This window comes from Styela clava, chromosome 9 (assembly GCF_964204865.1).
Source record: "Styela clava chromosome 9, kaStyClav1.hap1.2, whole genome shotgun sequence".
Classification (NCBI taxonomy): domain Eukaryota; kingdom Metazoa; phylum Chordata; class Ascidiacea; order Stolidobranchia; family Styelidae; genus Styela; species Styela clava.
The window spans coordinates 15,590,380-15,609,122 of NC_135258.1; the positions used below are offsets into that span (position 1 = coordinate 15,590,380).

The 18,743-nt window shown below is 35.2% G+C and overlaps 2 protein-coding genes across 4 annotated transcripts; one reads left to right on the forward strand and one right to left on the reverse strand.

Moving 5' to 3' along the window:
• LOC120339883 (VWFA and cache domain-containing protein 1-like) lies at positions 1-12,726 on the forward strand. 2 transcript variants are annotated; one of them, XM_078116493.1, is made up of 15 exons: positions 1-548; positions 921-1,135; positions 2,463-2,702; positions 3,179-3,376; positions 4,012-4,249; positions 4,634-4,786; positions 5,175-5,265; positions 6,036-6,355; positions 7,034-7,191; positions 8,607-8,870; positions 9,126-9,354; positions 9,642-9,912; positions 10,513-10,673; positions 11,481-11,631; positions 12,230-12,726. In XM_078116493.1, the coding sequence occupies exons 1-15, from the start codon at positions 162-164 to the stop codon at positions 12,622-12,624; spliced, it is 3,471 nt and encodes a 1,156-aa protein (XP_077972619.1). In that variant the 5' UTR covers positions 1-161; the 3' UTR covers positions 12,625-12,726. The 2 variants fall into 2 exon arrangements, with proteins under 2 accessions (XP_077972619.1, XP_077972620.1); XM_078116494.1 differs by having other exon boundaries at positions 3-548; positions 3,179-3,367.
• A 90-nt stretch (positions 12,727-12,816) lies between these two features.
• On the reverse strand, positions 12,817-17,442 carry LOC144427366 (uncharacterized). 2 transcript variants are annotated; one of them, XM_078116495.1, is made up of 5 exons: positions 17,349-17,442; positions 16,520-16,744; positions 15,079-15,309; positions 13,421-13,505; positions 12,832-12,945 (listed from the first exon to the last, which is right to left on the reverse strand). In XM_078116495.1, exons 1-5 carry the CDS (start codon positions 17,434-17,436, stop codon positions 12,903-12,905), a joined length of 672 nt encoding a protein of 223 aa, XP_077972621.1. In that variant the 5' UTR covers positions 17,437-17,442; the 3' UTR covers positions 12,832-12,902. The 2 variants fall into 2 exon arrangements, with proteins under 2 accessions (XP_077972622.1, XP_077972621.1); XM_078116496.1 differs by lacking the exon at positions 13,421-13,505 and having other exon boundaries at positions 12,817-12,945.
• Between the last annotated feature and the right edge of the window lie 1,301 nt (positions 17,443-18,743).

Genomic DNA, 18,743 nt, shown 5'->3' on the forward strand with positions numbered 1-18,743 from the left:
GTCATAATAAGCAAAGTAAGATCACCGGGTAATTTCCCAAAAAGGCCCAGGATGACTTGCGCTTGCGCAGCCTCGTGCAATTTGTGACAGCAAAAGTTGTTTGAAAATCATAGTAATCTTCGACATATGCTGAATTGTTTAAGAGTACTGCTTCGAAGCCAATGAGGAAAATGCAACTTCAAGCTCTATCAAAAGCGTTTATTTTTTCGATTTTATTTTGCGTTGCCGAAAACGCAGACGCCGATGCCAGTAAATTTGGAAATGAAATTATAACCATTACAAATAAGATTCTGGGAGCAACAGCTTTTAAAAATCACTTAGCTGAGGATGAAAAATTCGGAAATGAACAATTGAAGGGTGATTCCATTGTGAAAGAGCTTGCAAATAACATCGAAAATAAGATTTCGTCGAGAGAGAAAGCTATAAAACATCTCAAAGACGCGGTCATAGATTCTTACAATAAATCGTCTTGGGGACAGTACACTGAATGTTGCCAATATAGCGATTTTGATTTGAATTTGGCGTACGATGGGAGATTTCTTGGAAAGGTGAGTGATATGTGATAACGTTGCCTGTATTTCAGATCACTAGAACAGGATATCTATGAGTATGTAACTTACTGAACTGAAACACTAAAAAAGTTAATTGTAACACTGTAAGACGATGGGAATTATTATACCGGTACTTATATCGGACTTCAAATACCGCTAAAACTCAGCACGGATTTTGTCAAAATTTTCATTGTTTATATTTGCAACTGTAAATTTCAACCAATATATTGTATCCATGGTAATCAAATGAAGTGTGACTAGCCAAAATATACGCTTTGGTGAATCCTAGCTTATGCGATTTTTGAGTTTCAACAACTGAATCGCTGTTTATAATGCTCAAATTTCATATATTCCTATGCGATCTTATAGGTTGATACAAACTCCTTGTGTACGATGAAATCTTCAATTGTAACAAAAATTCACGAAGTTCCTGATGACGATTTCCTAAAATCTTCCTTGGAAAATCTAGAAAATTATCCAGGAATCAAATCGCAATATTTCGGCAGTGACAGTGGAACATTGCTGAATTTCCCAGCGTCTTCAGTACCGAATTGTGGATCGTACGATAACAGGTTTAGACCGTGGTGAGTGAACAAAATGAGGCGATTTATATTTCGTAATCATCACAGCAAATCAGCACCTTAAGCACAGAAAGTCGCTTGCTTTTAACAATTGAGTTCAAGTCTAAGTGAGTCTGGTAGTGCGAAGTGTAATAATAATAGTAACTTGGTGTCTTAGGTTAAGGCAGTGGTTCCCAAACTGTGGGTGAAGGTTTTCCAGGGTCGCCTAATTTCTTTCAAACATGGCGCCAAAATTGCTCGGTAAAACTTTCATGCTGCGAGAAATTATGTTGGGTTGTGATTTTGTACAAGTGTAGCCGCTTGGTTATCGAAAATACAAAGTAAATTGCTTTATTCGGCGATTGGACCTTTATCAGGTGTTTGACAAGTGACAAGCGGGTCTTGACCGAGTAATTATTAATCTTTAGGTTTCGATCATTTGCGAGAGCGCTTTGTTAATTCGCGCACGAGTCTAAAATCTAGGTTGTGTATTTTGTCCACCCCGCCTCCACATAAAAGTAAACATTTTCGTATCGCAATATTACGTATTTAGATGTTTCATACAAAATTTCAAAGCGTTCCGAGCAGTCAAACACAAAACCACAACAAGTTCTAGCATAATAAAGGCACTTTGAAGATGTGATTCCGTACACTCCTTTTTTTTATTTTACATTCATGCTCTGTTTTGCTTTCGAATTAATAAATGAGCAATCTGTAATATGTTAATATAGAACTAAAAATAATAAAGACGTTGTTGGAATATACAAAATAAGATTTTGAGTTAATGTATATTTAAAAACAATCTTACTATTTCCAAATATCGTACGCGTCCTTACAATCTACCACGTTTTATTAAGTACTTCTATGTTTCGCCAAAGAATTGTTATAATTCTGATCTAAGAGATTATTACACCGTGGTTTTCAAACGATTCCATGTGTTATCAAATCTTCTGAGGTTTCCCCGTTTTTCCGGCGCATTGCCGGAATCGTTCATATATTTTTTGGGCCAATGTTCACCGTCAACGTCTACTAGTAGTTGATATACAGATATAATATATTAGATATTAATTTTGGAAGTTGCTGAACATTTCCAGTTGTGGGGTCGCGAGTATCTGTAGGGTTTGATTTTATGAAAATTGGGGTCGCGAATATAAAAGTTTGGGAACCACTGTGTTAAAGTATAAATTAACGTGTTTTACCTGGTTGATAAAGCACAGTGCTATGTCTATTTCACTCGGCATTTTCCTTCCGTTCAGTACTTACAAAGGTTCTATTTTCAATAATTGCTCATTCAATTTGCTGAATAGACCCATTTTTGATGGCTATATATTTCCTTCTGATTATGATATAGGTATGTTCAAGCAAGCGCTCCAATTCCAAAAGACACCGTGATACTGATTGACATGTCTGGTTCAATGGAGAAAGAAAATCGTATGATTGCTGCAATACATGCAGCTAACACTATACTATCGAGTCTCACACCCGATGATAGAGTGGCAGTAATTGGATTCTCCGATTATGCTTACGCCGTTGGGTCAGATATTGCAGGAGAGGCAATTTCACACAAAAATTACAACGGGTATCAAAAGAAGTAAGATTTATTTTCAGAAACATTTAAAGTAAATAAACTGCTTATAACATGATAATTTCGGACCAGGATTTTTCGAGAAAAAATTTACAAATTAAACATATAGAATACAAATTTTTTAAACAACTTACTGTGCTGACTGTTCGTTCCCTTTTTCAACTAGTTGTATTACCAATATCATAACATTCACAAGTTAATACAAATAATAATATAACTATATCTACATAATAATATAACTTGTTTAGATAATTCAGTGTTTGATTTTTTAACTTGTGATTGATCAAATAATTTCATTAGCTTGATTAGATCAGAAAGAATCAAAACTATATTTTTCCCTTGCGTGACCCAATAAAATAAGAAATATGGTTGCTTTAAATGCGGTTATAGGTAAAAGATTGTCTGAGTCCATAGCTTTGAAACATTCGTGGAAAATAATATTTATAAGAATATTACATAATCTCATACGTTTTTATATGAAGACAAGGTACCCCGACATGCTACGATAATACCATGATGGATGCTACACCAAGAAATATACATCATTTAACAAAGGCTGTGTCTGGAATGGTGTCACATGGTGGTACGAATTATACAACAGGCCTTATAATGGCTTTCAAGTTCCTATACAGTGCACTGGAAAGTGACGTCACGTCGTCTTGTGGTGTTGGGTATGTTCGGTTAGTATGTTTCAGTCTTTCGTCGAATAGGAACTGTTCAATGCCACTTTGTGTTTATAGGTAAATTGTAACGATGGGCGCTCATTGGTTAGATTGCTGAGTCTAACAAACTGAGCATCACGGGTTATCGGTTTCAAACTTCACGTAAAAGGAAGGGTACATGGTATTGAGTAGGAAATGCGTAACCGAAAAGTATCCGGAATCTTCCAAAATAGCAACTTGTACATAGCATTGTATGCAATGAAGGCGTGAGGACTACTCATGTTAGAGTTGTAGATAAAAGATTTCGAATGACTCTGTTCATTTTCAGCCTAATTTTTGAACATTCATAGTAGCTGGAATATTATTCAACTTTAACTTTTCTACGAAAATACTGAACCAGTCGATTCCTGGACCTAAAAAGGAAGAAGTGGCTAGAAAGCTTTTACTTTTATGTATTTTTCTCGTTGTCCATCGCAGCAAATTTTGCTCGTTTTTTATATCACACGGGCACACATGACATTCGTTAAAATCCATAAACCTGGAGCATAACATCGAACAAAATTTTACTGACACTGCGGTTGACATTGAGCATTACTCTCTCTCATTATACTGAAGAGCTTCTCAGTCTAATGCGATAATTGACTTTCTTCTAGAAAATCGACACCAAGGGAAATTGCATATTCACGGCATCGAAGTATTATTTTTCTTTCGGACGGTAAGCCAAGCGATCGTCCTATCGGGATATTAGATCTCATTCACAAACGAAATAGAGATATGCATAACAGCGTTGTTCTTCTATGTTATGCACTTGGTAAAGGAACATTCGGTCATTTTATCGAAACAATGTCTCGGCAAGATCACGTGCCACGTGACGTAGAAAAGTGTAAAGAGGTGAGATATTAAATTTGAGAAACATAAAAGGGGCTCCCGAAGTATGCGAACCAAGATGGCGGACATCGGAATGTAATATGTGTACTAGGTTAGGGTTAGGCCATAATTTTAGGTATAAATACTACGGGAGGCTCTTGGCTAGTCTTCGAACTGATAATAGGACTAAAATAAGGAAAATTGGAAAAAAAGTATCGCCTAACCCTAACCTGTTACCCATGTTACGTTCCGATGTCCGCCATCTTGGTTCGCATACTTCGGAAGCACCAGTTTTTTGTTATCATTCCAGTCAAGTACAATATAATATACTTTTGTGAAAAACTGACCATAACTAATAATAGTAAATAAAGAAAAATATTACTTTACAATGCCATGTCTATGTTTCAGTCTGAAGATGTAGCATTGTGTCATCCTAGTGGTGCGAAGTCATGTGACCTGCCGTCACCACGTAAAGGTTTATTTCGACAAGTAACTGACAGTCAATATCTAAGATCTGAGATGGGATCTTACTACAACTATTTTGCTACTGTATCAAACAAGGTGAAATATTTCATTTTTTATTGTGATTGTTTTTCTACATAGTGAAAAATTTGATCTTCATCGTTGTCACGTGGCCTATTTGTCGTTAGAGCGTTAGACTTAAGGATATTGGCACGGTGTAAAGATCTCGGGTAAAGATCTCGGTTTCAAACCTAGGCCCACCAATTCGCCCATAGTGTAATAAATTGGTTAAATGGACAACCGGACAGCAACGTATAAGTACCTGCTTTTACATAGCATTGATCCAAGTGAGGACATGAAACGTAGTATGAAAAATTGCTATGGTTGTGGAGAATTTGGTCGAAACATTTTTGATTATCGAAGTTCCGTCGTTCTAACATCCTGAGTGTATTTTTAGCCTCCAGAATAATTTTTTGCGATATTTCAGAATTCGAACGATGTAATATGGAGCGTTCCATACTATGATGCTGGTGGAATGGGAATGATTGTTACTGCAGCATCTTCAATTGTAATGGGAGGTCAGGAAAGTTATTTTTATTTCGAGAGCCCCGTTTTAAATTAAATTTATGTATTTCTATTCCACGCGTTCTAATCGATTTAATAAAGCTATGGATAAAGTTGAAAACATACTTCTCATTTTATTCTCGGTATATCCGTGGATGATAAATATCTGTCACTCAATTTTCAATCGTGATCATTCAATTTGGGCTGAATAATTATATTTCCTCTTTTCGGTTGCATAATAAAGTAGACATTTACTATAACGTTACATGTGCTCGTTAGAATAAGAATGATCGCAACCGATTGAAGTCCGTGGCATTGACCGATAAATAGCTTATGTGATACCTCAGCCTATAGTCACACGTATTCGAAAATCCCAACAAATTAGTTGATGTGATGTTCAATAACTAAATCCAGCTTTTTCAGTGGTGTTTACATTTACTCACGGACGATATAACTATAGTCATCTGATACAAGGATCCGGAGATAAAAATGCTCATTGCGTCATTACTTATAAATCTGACTCCTTAGTGAAATGTGATACAGCACTACCCCAACAAAATTTAATGCATAGTTACATAGGGGTCACAAAGGGCTCGATGTCAAGCGCTAATCACATAAAGAACGTATCAATAATTTAAATAAAATAAAAATGCCGATGTAGATGCGCTTGGAGTACATATCAATGTTTGAAAACTTTAAAATACATAATAACATTTAAGCGTTCCCTTTCGGAAAACGTTTTCAAAATTCTTCCATGAAAAAAACAAATTTAGTGAATTTACAGATAGACTGGTTGGGGTCGTCGGAACTGATTTATCTATGAGAGAAATGATGGCTGAAGTGACGTATTTTCACGCTGGTGGTCAAGCAAGCTATGCCTTTGTGATGGACAAAACTGGACGTGTACTGCTCCATCCACATTTGCCCTCACCATCGAGTGTAAAAGATGACCCAGTTTTGACTGAAATTGGCGCTTTCGAAAGAACCAAAGAAGTGAAACAGTTTTTGGAATCCGTATTAGATGATGAGAATGAGAAAGATTTGCCAGTTGATGAAGCTAAGATATATAGAAAGTCAGTCAACACGAAAAGGGTGATACCGCAGGTAATTTTTAGATTTGTGTAGAAATGTGCATTTCTAAATAGCGAAGTTTAGAAATAGTTATATAGTCATTTTTAAGATAAAAAAAAACGATATCTGTTAGATTTTGAGCTGCAGAATGCAAAAAAAATCAATTTTAAAGGTCTGTGTTATCAAACTAGATTATTTCCATGATCAAATCGCTTGATTTAATTTTTTGAACAGCCCTTATTTTTACTGTATGACGTTTAATAAATATACTGTTAAAAATATGGTTAATTGAACTCGAAAATCTCTGTAAATAAAGGTAAAAGAAGACTATTGTTCTCAACGTACATTCACCGCTCTGTCGGATTTGAAATTCTTGTTTTCCCCTTATTTAGTATAAAACTCAGTTTTAATTTTCGTTTAATCTTCAATATGCCATAAGATAGTAATATTCACAGCTCGCATGCTGCGTTTTTTAAGATTTGAATGGTTTGTATTGTGCAGATCAATATTCATTGCAATAATACGAAATAAGTAATACTACTCACACATTGAAATCATAGTTTCTCTCACTAACAAAATAAAAGTTCTTGGGGATGAATACCTTCCCGGTTGAAATCGCTGCATTAGTGCTATGTTATCTAGGATTGTGATCTGAAAGTTGGCTTGTAGTTATACATATGATATAACAGTCAAAAACGTATCTTATTTTAGGAGCACAGAAATGTCGAGACTCGAGATGCTTACTTGAGTTATTCTTGTATGAAAATTCGTCATCTTATTGTGTGTGTCGTCATAGAAGATGATGTTGCGTCACAATTAAAATTTACTCCACAAGATTTACCTCCAGATTTCGAGTTTCTATATCACAGGTACACTATGGGATCGGGTATATATTTTTGTCTAGTGAATAAGACGTTCTTATATATCAATAACTGATTATACGAAGCCTTGTTCAGTGACAAACGTGATATAAAAATTCATGTAAAATTAACTATTTCTATTCAAAAATGTGAAGCAAACTAACTTTATATTATAGACTGTTATTAATGTACGCTGAAACTCGAAGTCTGCTATTCAGAACGTGCATCCATTCCAATCTTTTTGTCCGAAACTGTTTTCTCGTATTGTGACGTCATTTGATCACGAGGAACTGAGAAATGTCAGATATCATTGGTATTTATCGGTGCTGCCGTTCCTAATACAATAATGAGATATTTATCTAAAAATATATTTTTTTGATTTCTTACAAAACTTACGCCCAATGAACGTTTTTATCAAATATTATTCCGCTGTAGGTTTGAAAATCCTGAACACAATTTGAATTGACTCGAATTTTGTCATTTGCGGACTTAATTTATATATTATCTTTATCTTTCAGATCAATGATACATTACTATTAGTTGGAGTTACGCGACTATTTGCGCGGGAGATATTTATCTCATGTTCTTTAGATTTGTGCCTGTGTATCCGTATGCGTATAACTCTTGAATGACTTCGAATATACCTCTTAATTTATTCTACATCATTCTTACATTCAAGTCCTTGAAGCCGAATGCATGTTTTCAATGGAGTCGAATCCGGAGTCTTGCTTTTAAACTCGCCGAAGTTGAAAATCATATTTGCAGACTCTCAATAGTGGTAAAACAGAGTTGAAATCTTCCGTAAAAACTCAACAACTTTAAAGTTTAGTCATCGTTATTAACAGTCTGATAAAGAAGACTTGTATATTCCACGTTTTTGTTGTTGTTTGTTATTAAAAATGATTTCCTCGGAGTTCGGAACAAGTCGGAGACAACCTGGACAGGAGTTGGAGTCTAATTTTACTTTTTCAATCCGGATTGACGATTCGGAATCAATTGTAAATTCAACCTGGTTAGGAGTTGGAGTCAAATTTTACCTTTCCTTTTTCAATCCGGATTCACGATTCGGCATCAATTGTAAATTCAACCTGATTAGGAGTTGGAGTCAAATTTTACCTTTCCTTTTTCAATCCGGATTCACGATTCGGAATCATTTGTAAATTCAACCTGATTAGAAGTTGGAGTCAAATTTTACCTTTCCTTTTTCAATCCGGATTGACGATTCGGAATCAATTGTAAATTCAACCTGATTAGGAGTTGGAGTCAAATTTTACCTTTCTTTTTTCAATCCGGATTCACGATTCGGAATTAATTGTAAATTTTTCCCGACTCCCTCCCACCTTATACAGATCCATTACACAGACACTTGAATCACATACCTAATGTTGATGCATTATACTATAAAGTAAAATTGAATATTATAGGTTCGACGTTTCTCCACCTGCTCAGTTGTGCCAGTATCACGGTGGCTTATCAAGTGGTGCAAAGTCAACGGTGTTTCTTGCGCCATCTTCATTCGTAAATATTGGGAAACATCTCGGACAACCTGAAACATCAGAATGGGTTTCTGAATTAAAGGCGTACATGTACGATGCTAAAAAAATTAACTTGGGGCGGACGCCTGAAGAGATTGCCGCTCAAGTTAACCTGAAGCTAGGTATAAGAGATGCTGTCAGAGTCACTGCAAAGTAAGTTTTTCGTGTTTTTAAGGCCACAATTTTAGGTACAAATACTACGGGAATCACTTGGCTATAGTCCCCGAACTCGTAATACAGGTACAATAAGGAGAAATGGAATAAAATTATAGCCGAACCCTAACCTGGTACACATACTACGTTCCGGTGTCCGCCATCTTGGTTCATATACTTCGGGAGTACCCAAAAATTAGCTCACTTTTTTTTCTCAAGTTATTTTCCAACACTCCTTGTGGTATTTACGTTCAGGCTGGACAAGATATGGAAAGATCAATTAGGCAATACAACAAAACAAGCAGGAGACGAGTCATCGGATAATGATTTACGTCGAAGCGTTATTTATCGATATTTTTCTTCTGAAAATGGAATGTTTCGCATCTTTCCAGGAACTCAGATGCCTAAAACATACAATCCTATCCATAGGCCTTGGTATCAACAAGCTAAAGCCTTGCTAACAGGAGAATATATTATGGGAAAGGCATGAAATTTTTGTGACATATTTTCAAAGCCCGCTAATAGAGGTTCTGTGCTAGAATACGTTATCAAAATTTTTTTTTGTTATTTTCTTACTTCTGGCGGCATTGGATGAAATGTATTTCAGGTATCATGAAAACCAATATCTAATTATTAATAGCATTCTCATATTAAGGACTCACCCAATGTTAGCTTACGACTGGTTCTATCAATACTCATTACGTAATTCAGGTCTCGAAACGTTTGAGAAAAGCAACACACATTGCTCAAAGTCATTTTTCATAAATTCAGAAATGTGAATCTTCAAATAGTGGTGACAATTGTGGTGACGCCGCTGCGGTGTCACCTCCATATTTGGACGTCTCAGGTGCCGGTGTAGTGGTAACGATCACGCAACCTATTGTGGTATCGGCAACAAAAGATACGGATAAGGTATCTAAGCAAGTTGTTGGTGTCATGGGAGGTGACATGCGGATCCGGTTTCTTGAAAGTATCCTGAGATCAACAGTTAAAGATTGCAAAAGAGACTCCGGTTTTGAGTGCATTTTGATAGATTTGGCAGGTAAGGTTATGTTTAAAAAATGACTTAACGGTACAGATTTACATTCATGTTAACGTGCGGCAAGACTCTTGAATCCAATAAAAATAGTCATTTAAATCCTGGCTACAGCATCCTTGCATCATACGCATACCTATACAACGACACAAAGGCATAGAAAAATATTAGGTAGTTGGTTTGGTGTAATCCTAACTGAAACCGATAATCAAACGAATTAACAAGGTTGAAATATATGGTTACGAAGATAAAATGTTGAAAAGTGTTCCCATGAATTAAAACAGAACGGTTAAATGATGGTGGGTAAAATATCAAGCGCCATGCTTATCGAAAGAACTAAAAAAACTATTATCTTCCTAGTGGCTTCAACCATCTTTACGTACTAAAAATTTATAATCGACTGGTCAAGTAGTTGCCGAAAATAAAAAAAAATCTCACAACAACCCCTAGCCACACCACAAGACAATTAAGAACAACAATTCATATGTACATTTCGTGTCCAATAAAAGACATATTGGCGTCGACATATTATTTGTATGTATTTTGTTATTTTAATACGATATTTTTTAGTAATCAATAAATAATTTTTCCCGACCTTTTTTGCAGGCTATGTTATATTCGACAACGCTCTTGCTGGAATGGATGATGCAGCCATTGAACAAATTGTAAAAACCAATTATCACGTGACTTCTGCACATAGAGTTATAGCAGACGAACTTGTCCGTTTAGGTATTCTGGTGAGACAACAATGTGTAGATGTATCACAGGTTGGTGGTAATATTTCTTTGTTTGAAGAATGAGCCAAGTTTTCTAAATTATCGTCGCTGCCGTTCCTTACCCTGTGTTTTTCTCAATTTATTTCTTACTCTGGATTGGTTAGACTAAACGTGGACTAAATTCCCGAATTTACCAACTCATAAATGCAGATGAAAGGTAGATGTCAATACCACAAAAAATGATATATATTCAATTCACTAATAAATAACGTATAATATGATCAGTATAAATGTTTTAAATAATATTCTATGTACTTCTTTCCTCATAAAAAGGTTTTATCGAGGTGCGCGATTGACTATCATTATTAGGTAACTGTGAAAAACTTTCTCTTCGGAATTTGTATACTTTCTTTATTATTTTATAATTCATTCTTCATATTTTTAAACTTCAATTTGGACGATCGTTTGGACAAATTGTAGCTGTTCTGGTTGGGTTGCGCTCATGGTTTGTTGCTTTCGCTTCTTTCGCAATTGATTTCGAATTTATCAGTACTAATAGATGGAGAAGTACCTTATTATATATTTTTAATTTTTCCTGAGTCCTATTGGTCCCGGTATTCCACTCCCAAATTTACTTCAAGGGAACCTTGTTATATGACATCTGGCACGCGTTTCCATATGACATTCGGTCAAATTCTTTTACTTCATTTACTCATCGTGCCCATATATTTGAGCATTCCTCTCTCTTGTACAGTTGAAGGAAAATAAAAGTTGAACTTCGTTTTTAAATATTTTACACATTTGAAACTTTTTCTTGATGTGATCAAAATAGTAAAATTACGTTCGCTTACGATTTAGGTCGCGTATCTAGAAGAATATCAGGTTGATTTGAAAAAGTTGGCGAAAAGTATGGATGGATTATTGTTTCGAGCATCTCATGTAAACAAAACTAATACTATTTTGCTTATTATATCAACGGATTTCTGGGTGCCACAGTATTTAAATCAAAGTAAGTAGTTAATGTATTTTTTCATTCATACATATATTCATATACGTACATTTTATACGGTTTTCACTCTGAGCTAGGTTTTGTTCAAGCCACCAATAGGCAAAAATGTTTGCTGATTTTACGTTAAGAATAAAATGAATTCTCCCATCCCCACATCGGTAACTACGATAAGTAGATTTCTAGAAAAGTATTGTTAACAAAATTGACTCAGTGATTGGCGCATCGTGGTAAGCGTTAGGAATACACTTGCCATCACACTTCTGATAAACCTGCGTGGGTTATCAGGTTCGAATGCCGAGGAAGATAATTAGGTGCGAGAGGATTGCGATGGTCGGTTTCGGCTTCTTTCACCCTAAAGTCCATGCATCTAAACCAAATTACTAGATAACTAATCTCCTGGACTGGCAACCAAAAGAGAGGCCACGGTACTCTATTCTATATGATTATGTCGTATTTTCGGCTTTCCTCTCCCCGGGATATGTATATAAAAATCCTATCCTATAATAACTTTAAAACCCTATTCATCTGTAACCTATATTCAAATATCATGTTTAGACTTGTTTTTTTAGCTAAGTTTTAATTTTGTTAATTTTTATAGAGCACTGCATTGAGCACAACATGAACACTGCTATATGTGAACGTCCTATTTTATCTACGCAATGTGAATCCCCGTGCGTCAACGTCAAAGAAGCAATACGTGATTACGGAAAATGTACAAACAGCTTCAACTATACGTGGGAACGTCACCCTTCCTCATGTATTCCAGACAAATTCGTTGATGAACGTTTAGCAATCGTTGTAGAACAAGATGGCGGCTCGGGAGTACAGAACTTCGAAATTGCTTCGTTGAGTCCTTGTTTTGCCTACGACCAATACTCTTCATACAGATTCCATACCGCGTCTGTACACTTGGGTGCAATCTTTGTGACTGCTATTTTAATTTCAATAGCAAATTGGATTCTGCGATTGCTGAACATGAATGGTGTCAGATAACGATTACGTATATCAAAAACGTTTTCTTGTTTTGTTTATTTTGTTGGTTAATGTTTCAGTAAAGAGAGAATAATTCATTTATTAAATCGTTCAGAAGTCGTATTGTCATCGAGTCTTAGAAATGGGAATTATTGCATCGCCAGGTCGTCGATACAATATTGACATTTTCATCGGCGTTTTGTGATTAGTATCGTCCTCGCAATCGTCATATTTCAGTATATTTTTTCATTGCCCATTTTGAGAATTATTAGATAGTTTGAACTTCGCAGAACTTAATTTTAATGAATTGTACGCCTGTATCTTTCACAAAATTTGGAGCATCTAAAAAAAGTAATAAGATTAGCCAACAACAATAATATGATAAAAAAAGAGTAATTGTTAATAGGTTGGCTGCCGTCTTGTTGAAAAATTAGAAAACGTTACGATTCGCGGTAATGAGTTTATATGCAGTTGACCACATATGTGCCATTACAGCATTTACAACTACCGGTATATATATCTCCATAGCCTGAAGGAAGTCAGATTTAAACTCTAAGAATATACAACAGAAAACTATTTTTGATACGTGATGCTGTCCTTATTCTGAAAATTGTTATTGCAAGCGGGAAATATATTTCAAAACTGAAATACACAGTGGTAACTTTAGTATTTTTTTTTGCAATTTACAGGATTAACGCTTGACAATCACTGAATAAAAGAGAAACTTACTACATACTAAATGTTGCTGGTTTTAATCTCTGCCCTCCACACGCATCAAATGTTATATGGCGATTTTAATATTGTTAATAATACTTACAGCAAGATAGCGATGAAAATCAATGAGAATAACAAGGTTGCACCTAAAATAATTGTTGCAATCTGAAAGTGTGTAATCGGCGTACCTAAACTAGAGATGTACCGATACCACTTTTGTCGCCGATACCGATCCGATACCAGCTAAAACGCCGATACCGATACGCCGATACTATAAGAAGGCCGATATTCCGATACCGATACTATGTAATTATTACTTAATTAGGGGTGCTGTGTAGGGCAGACGGGTTAAAACAATGGTCTTTGAGCGTTGTTCATAGTACACATTATTTCAGATCGAAAAAAAAAGATATATATGTCGCATAATATGAAATTAATGTTTGGAGTTTGCTTTAACTGATTAAGATACGTTGTACAGTAACGCTCGTAATCTCGGTGTTCAATTAGAAAACTCATAAGCCGGGGTGTCAAATTTGAATTTAATGTTAATATCGCGACCTTCGAATATCGTTATTCGTGTTTAAAAGAATATCGAATATCACGCACATATTCTAGCGCCGCCGTCCTACGTTCAAATTAAAAGCATTTTACAAATATTGTATTTCGTGGCTATTCGTAATCGTCGACGCAATAAGTCAAAGGCAACATGAATAAAGAATATCAATCAGCACCAACAAAAGGAAGGCCTACCTATAACCGTCGAGGAGTTTTTTTTAGTAAAAATAACATGATCTCTTCCAACGAAATAGATTTTATAATATTTTACAATTGCAATCATATATTTTGAGACAGTCTAGGGCTAGGCGGTCATGTCAATATATCTATAAAATAGTTGTGTAGTTAAACAAAATTAAAATTAATACCTGCGTAGAGAGATAATTGTGTCGGAATTTAGTTTATCGATGTCGACGGATTAAATGGCACTCGTACTTGACGACAAACAGTCAGAATTTATACCCGTGCCAAAAGTCTATGTGCCGTTAATAAGGACCCCAATTCCACTGTATGATTTAAAACCGGGCGCCTGATTGCTTTTTGTTATGTGCTGTGTTGATATATTTCTTCATAATTACTATGTAATATTAAAAATGTCAATATAAAAATTTGACAGCGAAAATATCTAAATTAGTTGAGCTAGTTTGGCTGATAAATAGCTAAAACACGTGAATATTCTCTCACGGGGGTGGGAACATGTATGGCTCATAGCTCACAATCTCTCCAGAAAAAAAATAAATTAAAAAGTAGTATTCCAACTAATCTTTTAAAACATTTTGAACCATATCAAAAAGGTAAATATATCGGAAATATCGGCCTTAATCTAACCGATACCGATACATGGCCGATACGGAAAAAATGGCCGATATTGCCGATACCCGATACCGATACATCGGTACATCTCTAACCTAAACATGACATAAAAAAGTCAATTTTCAACTGAATTAACTGTATTACCTTAACATGATTTTTTTTACGAAGAACAGAACAGCAGTAATAAGGATTTGAACGAAAATATATTGGAGGGCGGTATGTATAAATTGGCATCTTATTTGATCTAATAAGAAGTCTAGATTATTTGAAGTTATATTTTTTCCTGAACATTCTGATAAAGAGAAATAGTTGTAATTTGACAGACTAGTCAAAAGCAAAATCTGCAATAGCTTACCTTACGGTACCAGTAGTTATGCATTGATATATACTTACTTTCTGCAGTGCAGGACATAAATGTATATCCAATTTCGAAGAATATATTTGCTGATGGTAAATATGCTGCTTTAGGCCTTGAGAGATAAAGCGCAGGAAAATACGGCGTTTCTTCAAATGTCCAGTATTGTTTGCTGCATTTTTTAAGTTCTTGCTTCATTGATTCACATAGCTGATTTTCACGCTGGATCACGTAACACGCACCGGGAGGAGATAAACACAGGTTATGGCCTGAAGAACAAAAATTGAGTTTTATTTAATTTGGCAATATATGTTACAATTTGCAATCGTCCCATGCTCAAACATAAACTAACGATTTGAATATTCACCTTTCAAGAGTCGGGATTTTATAACCAAATTTTGGCGGACAAGAACTTTTCGGTTCTCCGATTTTTGAATAGCTCAAAGTTATAGTGAGTTGAAACTTTGTCCGTCCCTAGTGTAAAAAATGTTCCCTCATTATAACTATGGACACTAGGTTGTAGTCTCCAAATTACATGGCTACTCAACTATTTTTACCGAAGATCCGCATACGAAACTTCAAAAATATTTGGGTCTGGTTTTTTCAGAAATTATATTTCGGCATCCTTAAACACGCACTTCCTCGTCGACTAATGATTATTAGACAATCAAGATTGTTTATTATGGCGTTATAGTTCTTTTCATATGTATATAAATCTATAAAAGTGATTTGATAAAAGGATACTTCAAAAGTGGTGCTAATGATTCAAAATAAAGAATAAGGCGCGGTCCGAATCGAATACCCGAAAGGTCCGGATCCGGACCGCGGTCCGCCAGTTGAGTAGCCATTCTTTCGCAATATATATGTATTTTCCATAGTCGTGCCAGTCTAGTGAAATCATTTAATTTTATAAACGCAGTGGATTCGTATTTGAGTAAATGTACTGATGTCTTATCTAGAATTTGATACAAATAATTAATTGCATGTATTATTCCCTTAATTTATAAAACACGCGAGTCCTAAATATATTTAATTGAGCCTACTTGGTTGTCTGTTGTCTACTAATGATCTGGCATCGGTGAGTTCTCCCGCAGGTCGCTTTCTTTTTTTTGTGTTTTTAGTGAGCGCACCTTTGTCATTAGGCTTTGGAATTTTGATATTTGTAAGTTCTGATTTCATGTTTGCTTTTATTTATTTAGGTAATAATATTCATTTAGTTAAGTAATAATATGTGGAGTGATATCATTGGTCATATTAATAAATTAAATTGTGTGTAACTACCGGAATAAACTGACTCACTGATGTCCATTACTGCAATTAAGTCAATGCAACAAACTACAAAGGTCTATTTGGCATCGGGCTTTTCAAGTGTTTCTAGTGTTGCCGCACATTGAATCACTCCATATCATAGTTAGGTGATAGCATCAGTTATATATTACCTAAACCTAGATTCCAGGTTACAGCGGTTCATCAACTCACCATAAAGCCATAAATTTCTTTGACAAGGAATATGTACATTTCGCCGACTTTTCAGGCTAACACGCTTTACATATAACAGAAGTGTATGTTTTTCGGTGCCAAAATCGTGAGGCATTTCAATTCTGCATCCAGATTGCACGCTCATATACATATTCCTAGAGTCTAAATATCCTTTAGGTCCTTTTAGCACAAGCGATGTGGGAGATCTGCCATCTGCGCTTCGACCTTGAAAAACACAAAACTTTCATAAAATTGCTTGTCTCGAGCTGATGTGATGAATTCGAAACTTCACATACTGGACCTGAAGATGTTGGCATCCAAAACGAAATGATATCGAGTTCATTATTTCATTCATTCCTTTTGGTTCTTATGAAAACGCTACTCATGTTAGAGAAAATTACCATAGCCTATACGCTATACCTATATCGTACAGAGAAAACACTTCACCTCATAGAAATACAATCATTTTCTAAATATATAATTTGATGATTATGGTAAGAAATTGGTTAGTACATAACTGACCGGATTTGGCTATCACACAAACTAGAAGAACCCAACTTATGAACGGCAAGATCAAAAGTAAAAAATATAGAGTACGAAATCTATAATATTTCTGTGCAAGTACCCCAAAATAACGTTTTGGCCTGTTCTGAATTTATCATCGATATTACACAGGCTTACCCCAGAAAACAGATCTAGGATTAATTGAGATAACTTCTGTGCGAAGCGCCAAAAGAATGTAATGAATTGTATTATGAATTGAATTTTCAAGAAGCCATACCAGTGAACTAATATTACTAAAAATATGATCAACTAAAAAAATATTTACCTTGACATGGTGGGTATGGTTCCGTAGACTGATTTTGTGAGCCATAAAGAATTGTTGCCAGAAAAATTATTATGTACGTCAACGACATAAGGTCAATTGATTTTGATGAGTCAGTCGATAATTTTGTAATATTGTTTAAACTGATAATGAATCGTTTCTACACATTTGAATATTTTGATAAAATTGGGGTCGTCTCGGCTTTTCTGTCCAGGGTTTGATATTGTATCTACAATCTTGCGACTTTCACTTCTGTATCTAAATTGATTCTTTTTGGCTTAAAATGAAACCAATTTTCGTTAGGTTTTGACAACCACAAATATGTCAGATTGTGCTCGAAATCGTCGCTGTGAAACGAGCTCAATAAAAGGTTTTAAATAAAAAAGCTTTTTTGTACGGTACATTCGATATATATATCATCCCAGCAGTTTCTATTTTTTGCTATATTACGCCAACACGTGGAATCTCGCATGACTGGTCAGCTGTGATCAGATAAGATATGTAAATGCATGTGGCTCATTATATAGCATAGCCCTCACAATAATTCCTAATATTGGGGTTCACAATTAGTAATAAATAGATAGATGGTTGTCTGATGAGTCATATATTAGGTTTGTATTCGTAAAAGAAAATGACTAGTTATTAGTGGTTACAAGTTTGCATGTACATCCGCCGTGAGTTGAAAATATTTAATATTTGAATCTTTCTAAGCGAAATATATATATATTATATTTATTGAGCAAAACAGGCATTATATTCTGGTAAACAGCGGCAGGGTACTCGACGCATACCTAGTGACGGAGAGTGGTCTCTTGAAGCCCCTTTTTAATTAAGTGGAAAACACTTTCAGTAGCATAGTCAAATTTAATGCGGGAGACGAGCATCACAGACGAGCAATATTTGTTTGCAAAAAAATGTATGCATCTACACTGCTGTAGTAGTGAAAAATCCACTTTGGCTAAGCTTCATCATATATTTTAAGATGATTTTTCATGCAAACAAATCTTCAATTACGCTGTCTTTCAAGACCATAGCGTGATTAGAAAGATAATTATGAGATTTTGCATCCAAAGCCAGTTAGTGACGGCGTGTAAGACGTTTGCCAAAAGTCTCCAAGAATAGGATGTTGCTTGGTTAAATCTTGTGAGATATCTTTATCAAAAATTCCAACCGAGGGATGAATGAAACCTTCTGCGCAACTTCCATATCTACCTCACGTTAAAAGCCATCGCGCTCTTATATTCACCTCATTTTTCGAATATTCGAAGATGAATGTTACCACTTAAGTATTTTCAACTATCTTTCTATCCACTTAGCATCTACAATCCCAATTTTGAAAGTTTATTTTCATAAAAAGTAGTCATCAATTAACAATATTATGAGTTTTTTAAAACGATT

What these genes read in the sequence shown, in the direction of transcription:
- LOC120339883 (XM_078116493.1), top strand. Translation starts at nt 162, where the DNA reads ATGAGGAAAATGCAACTTCAAGCTCTATCAAAAGCGTTTATTTTTTCG. An exon ending in GAGAATATATTATGGGAAAG is followed by an intron (nt 9,355 to 9,641) that starts GCATGAAATTTT and finishes TCATAAATTCAG; the next exon opens with AAATGTGAATCTTCAAATAG. An exon ending in CATTTTGATAGATTTGGCAG is followed by an intron (nt 9,913 to 10,512) that starts GTAAGGTTATGT and finishes CCTTTTTTGCAG; the next exon opens with GCTATGTTATATTCGACAAC.
- LOC144427366 (XM_078116495.1), bottom strand. Translation starts at nt 17,436, where the DNA reads ATGTCGTTGACGTACATAATAATTTTTCTGGCAACAATTCTTTATGGC. An exon ending in TATGTCCTGCACTGCAGAAA is followed by an intron (nt 13,506 to 15,078) that starts GTAAGTATATAT and finishes TCTCTAGTTTAG; the next exon opens with GTACGCCGATTACACACTTT. An exon ending in ATTTTCATCGCTATCTTGCT is followed by an intron (nt 12,946 to 13,420) that starts GTAAGTATTATT and finishes TACTTTTTTTAG; the next exon opens with ATGCTCCAAATTTTGTGAAA.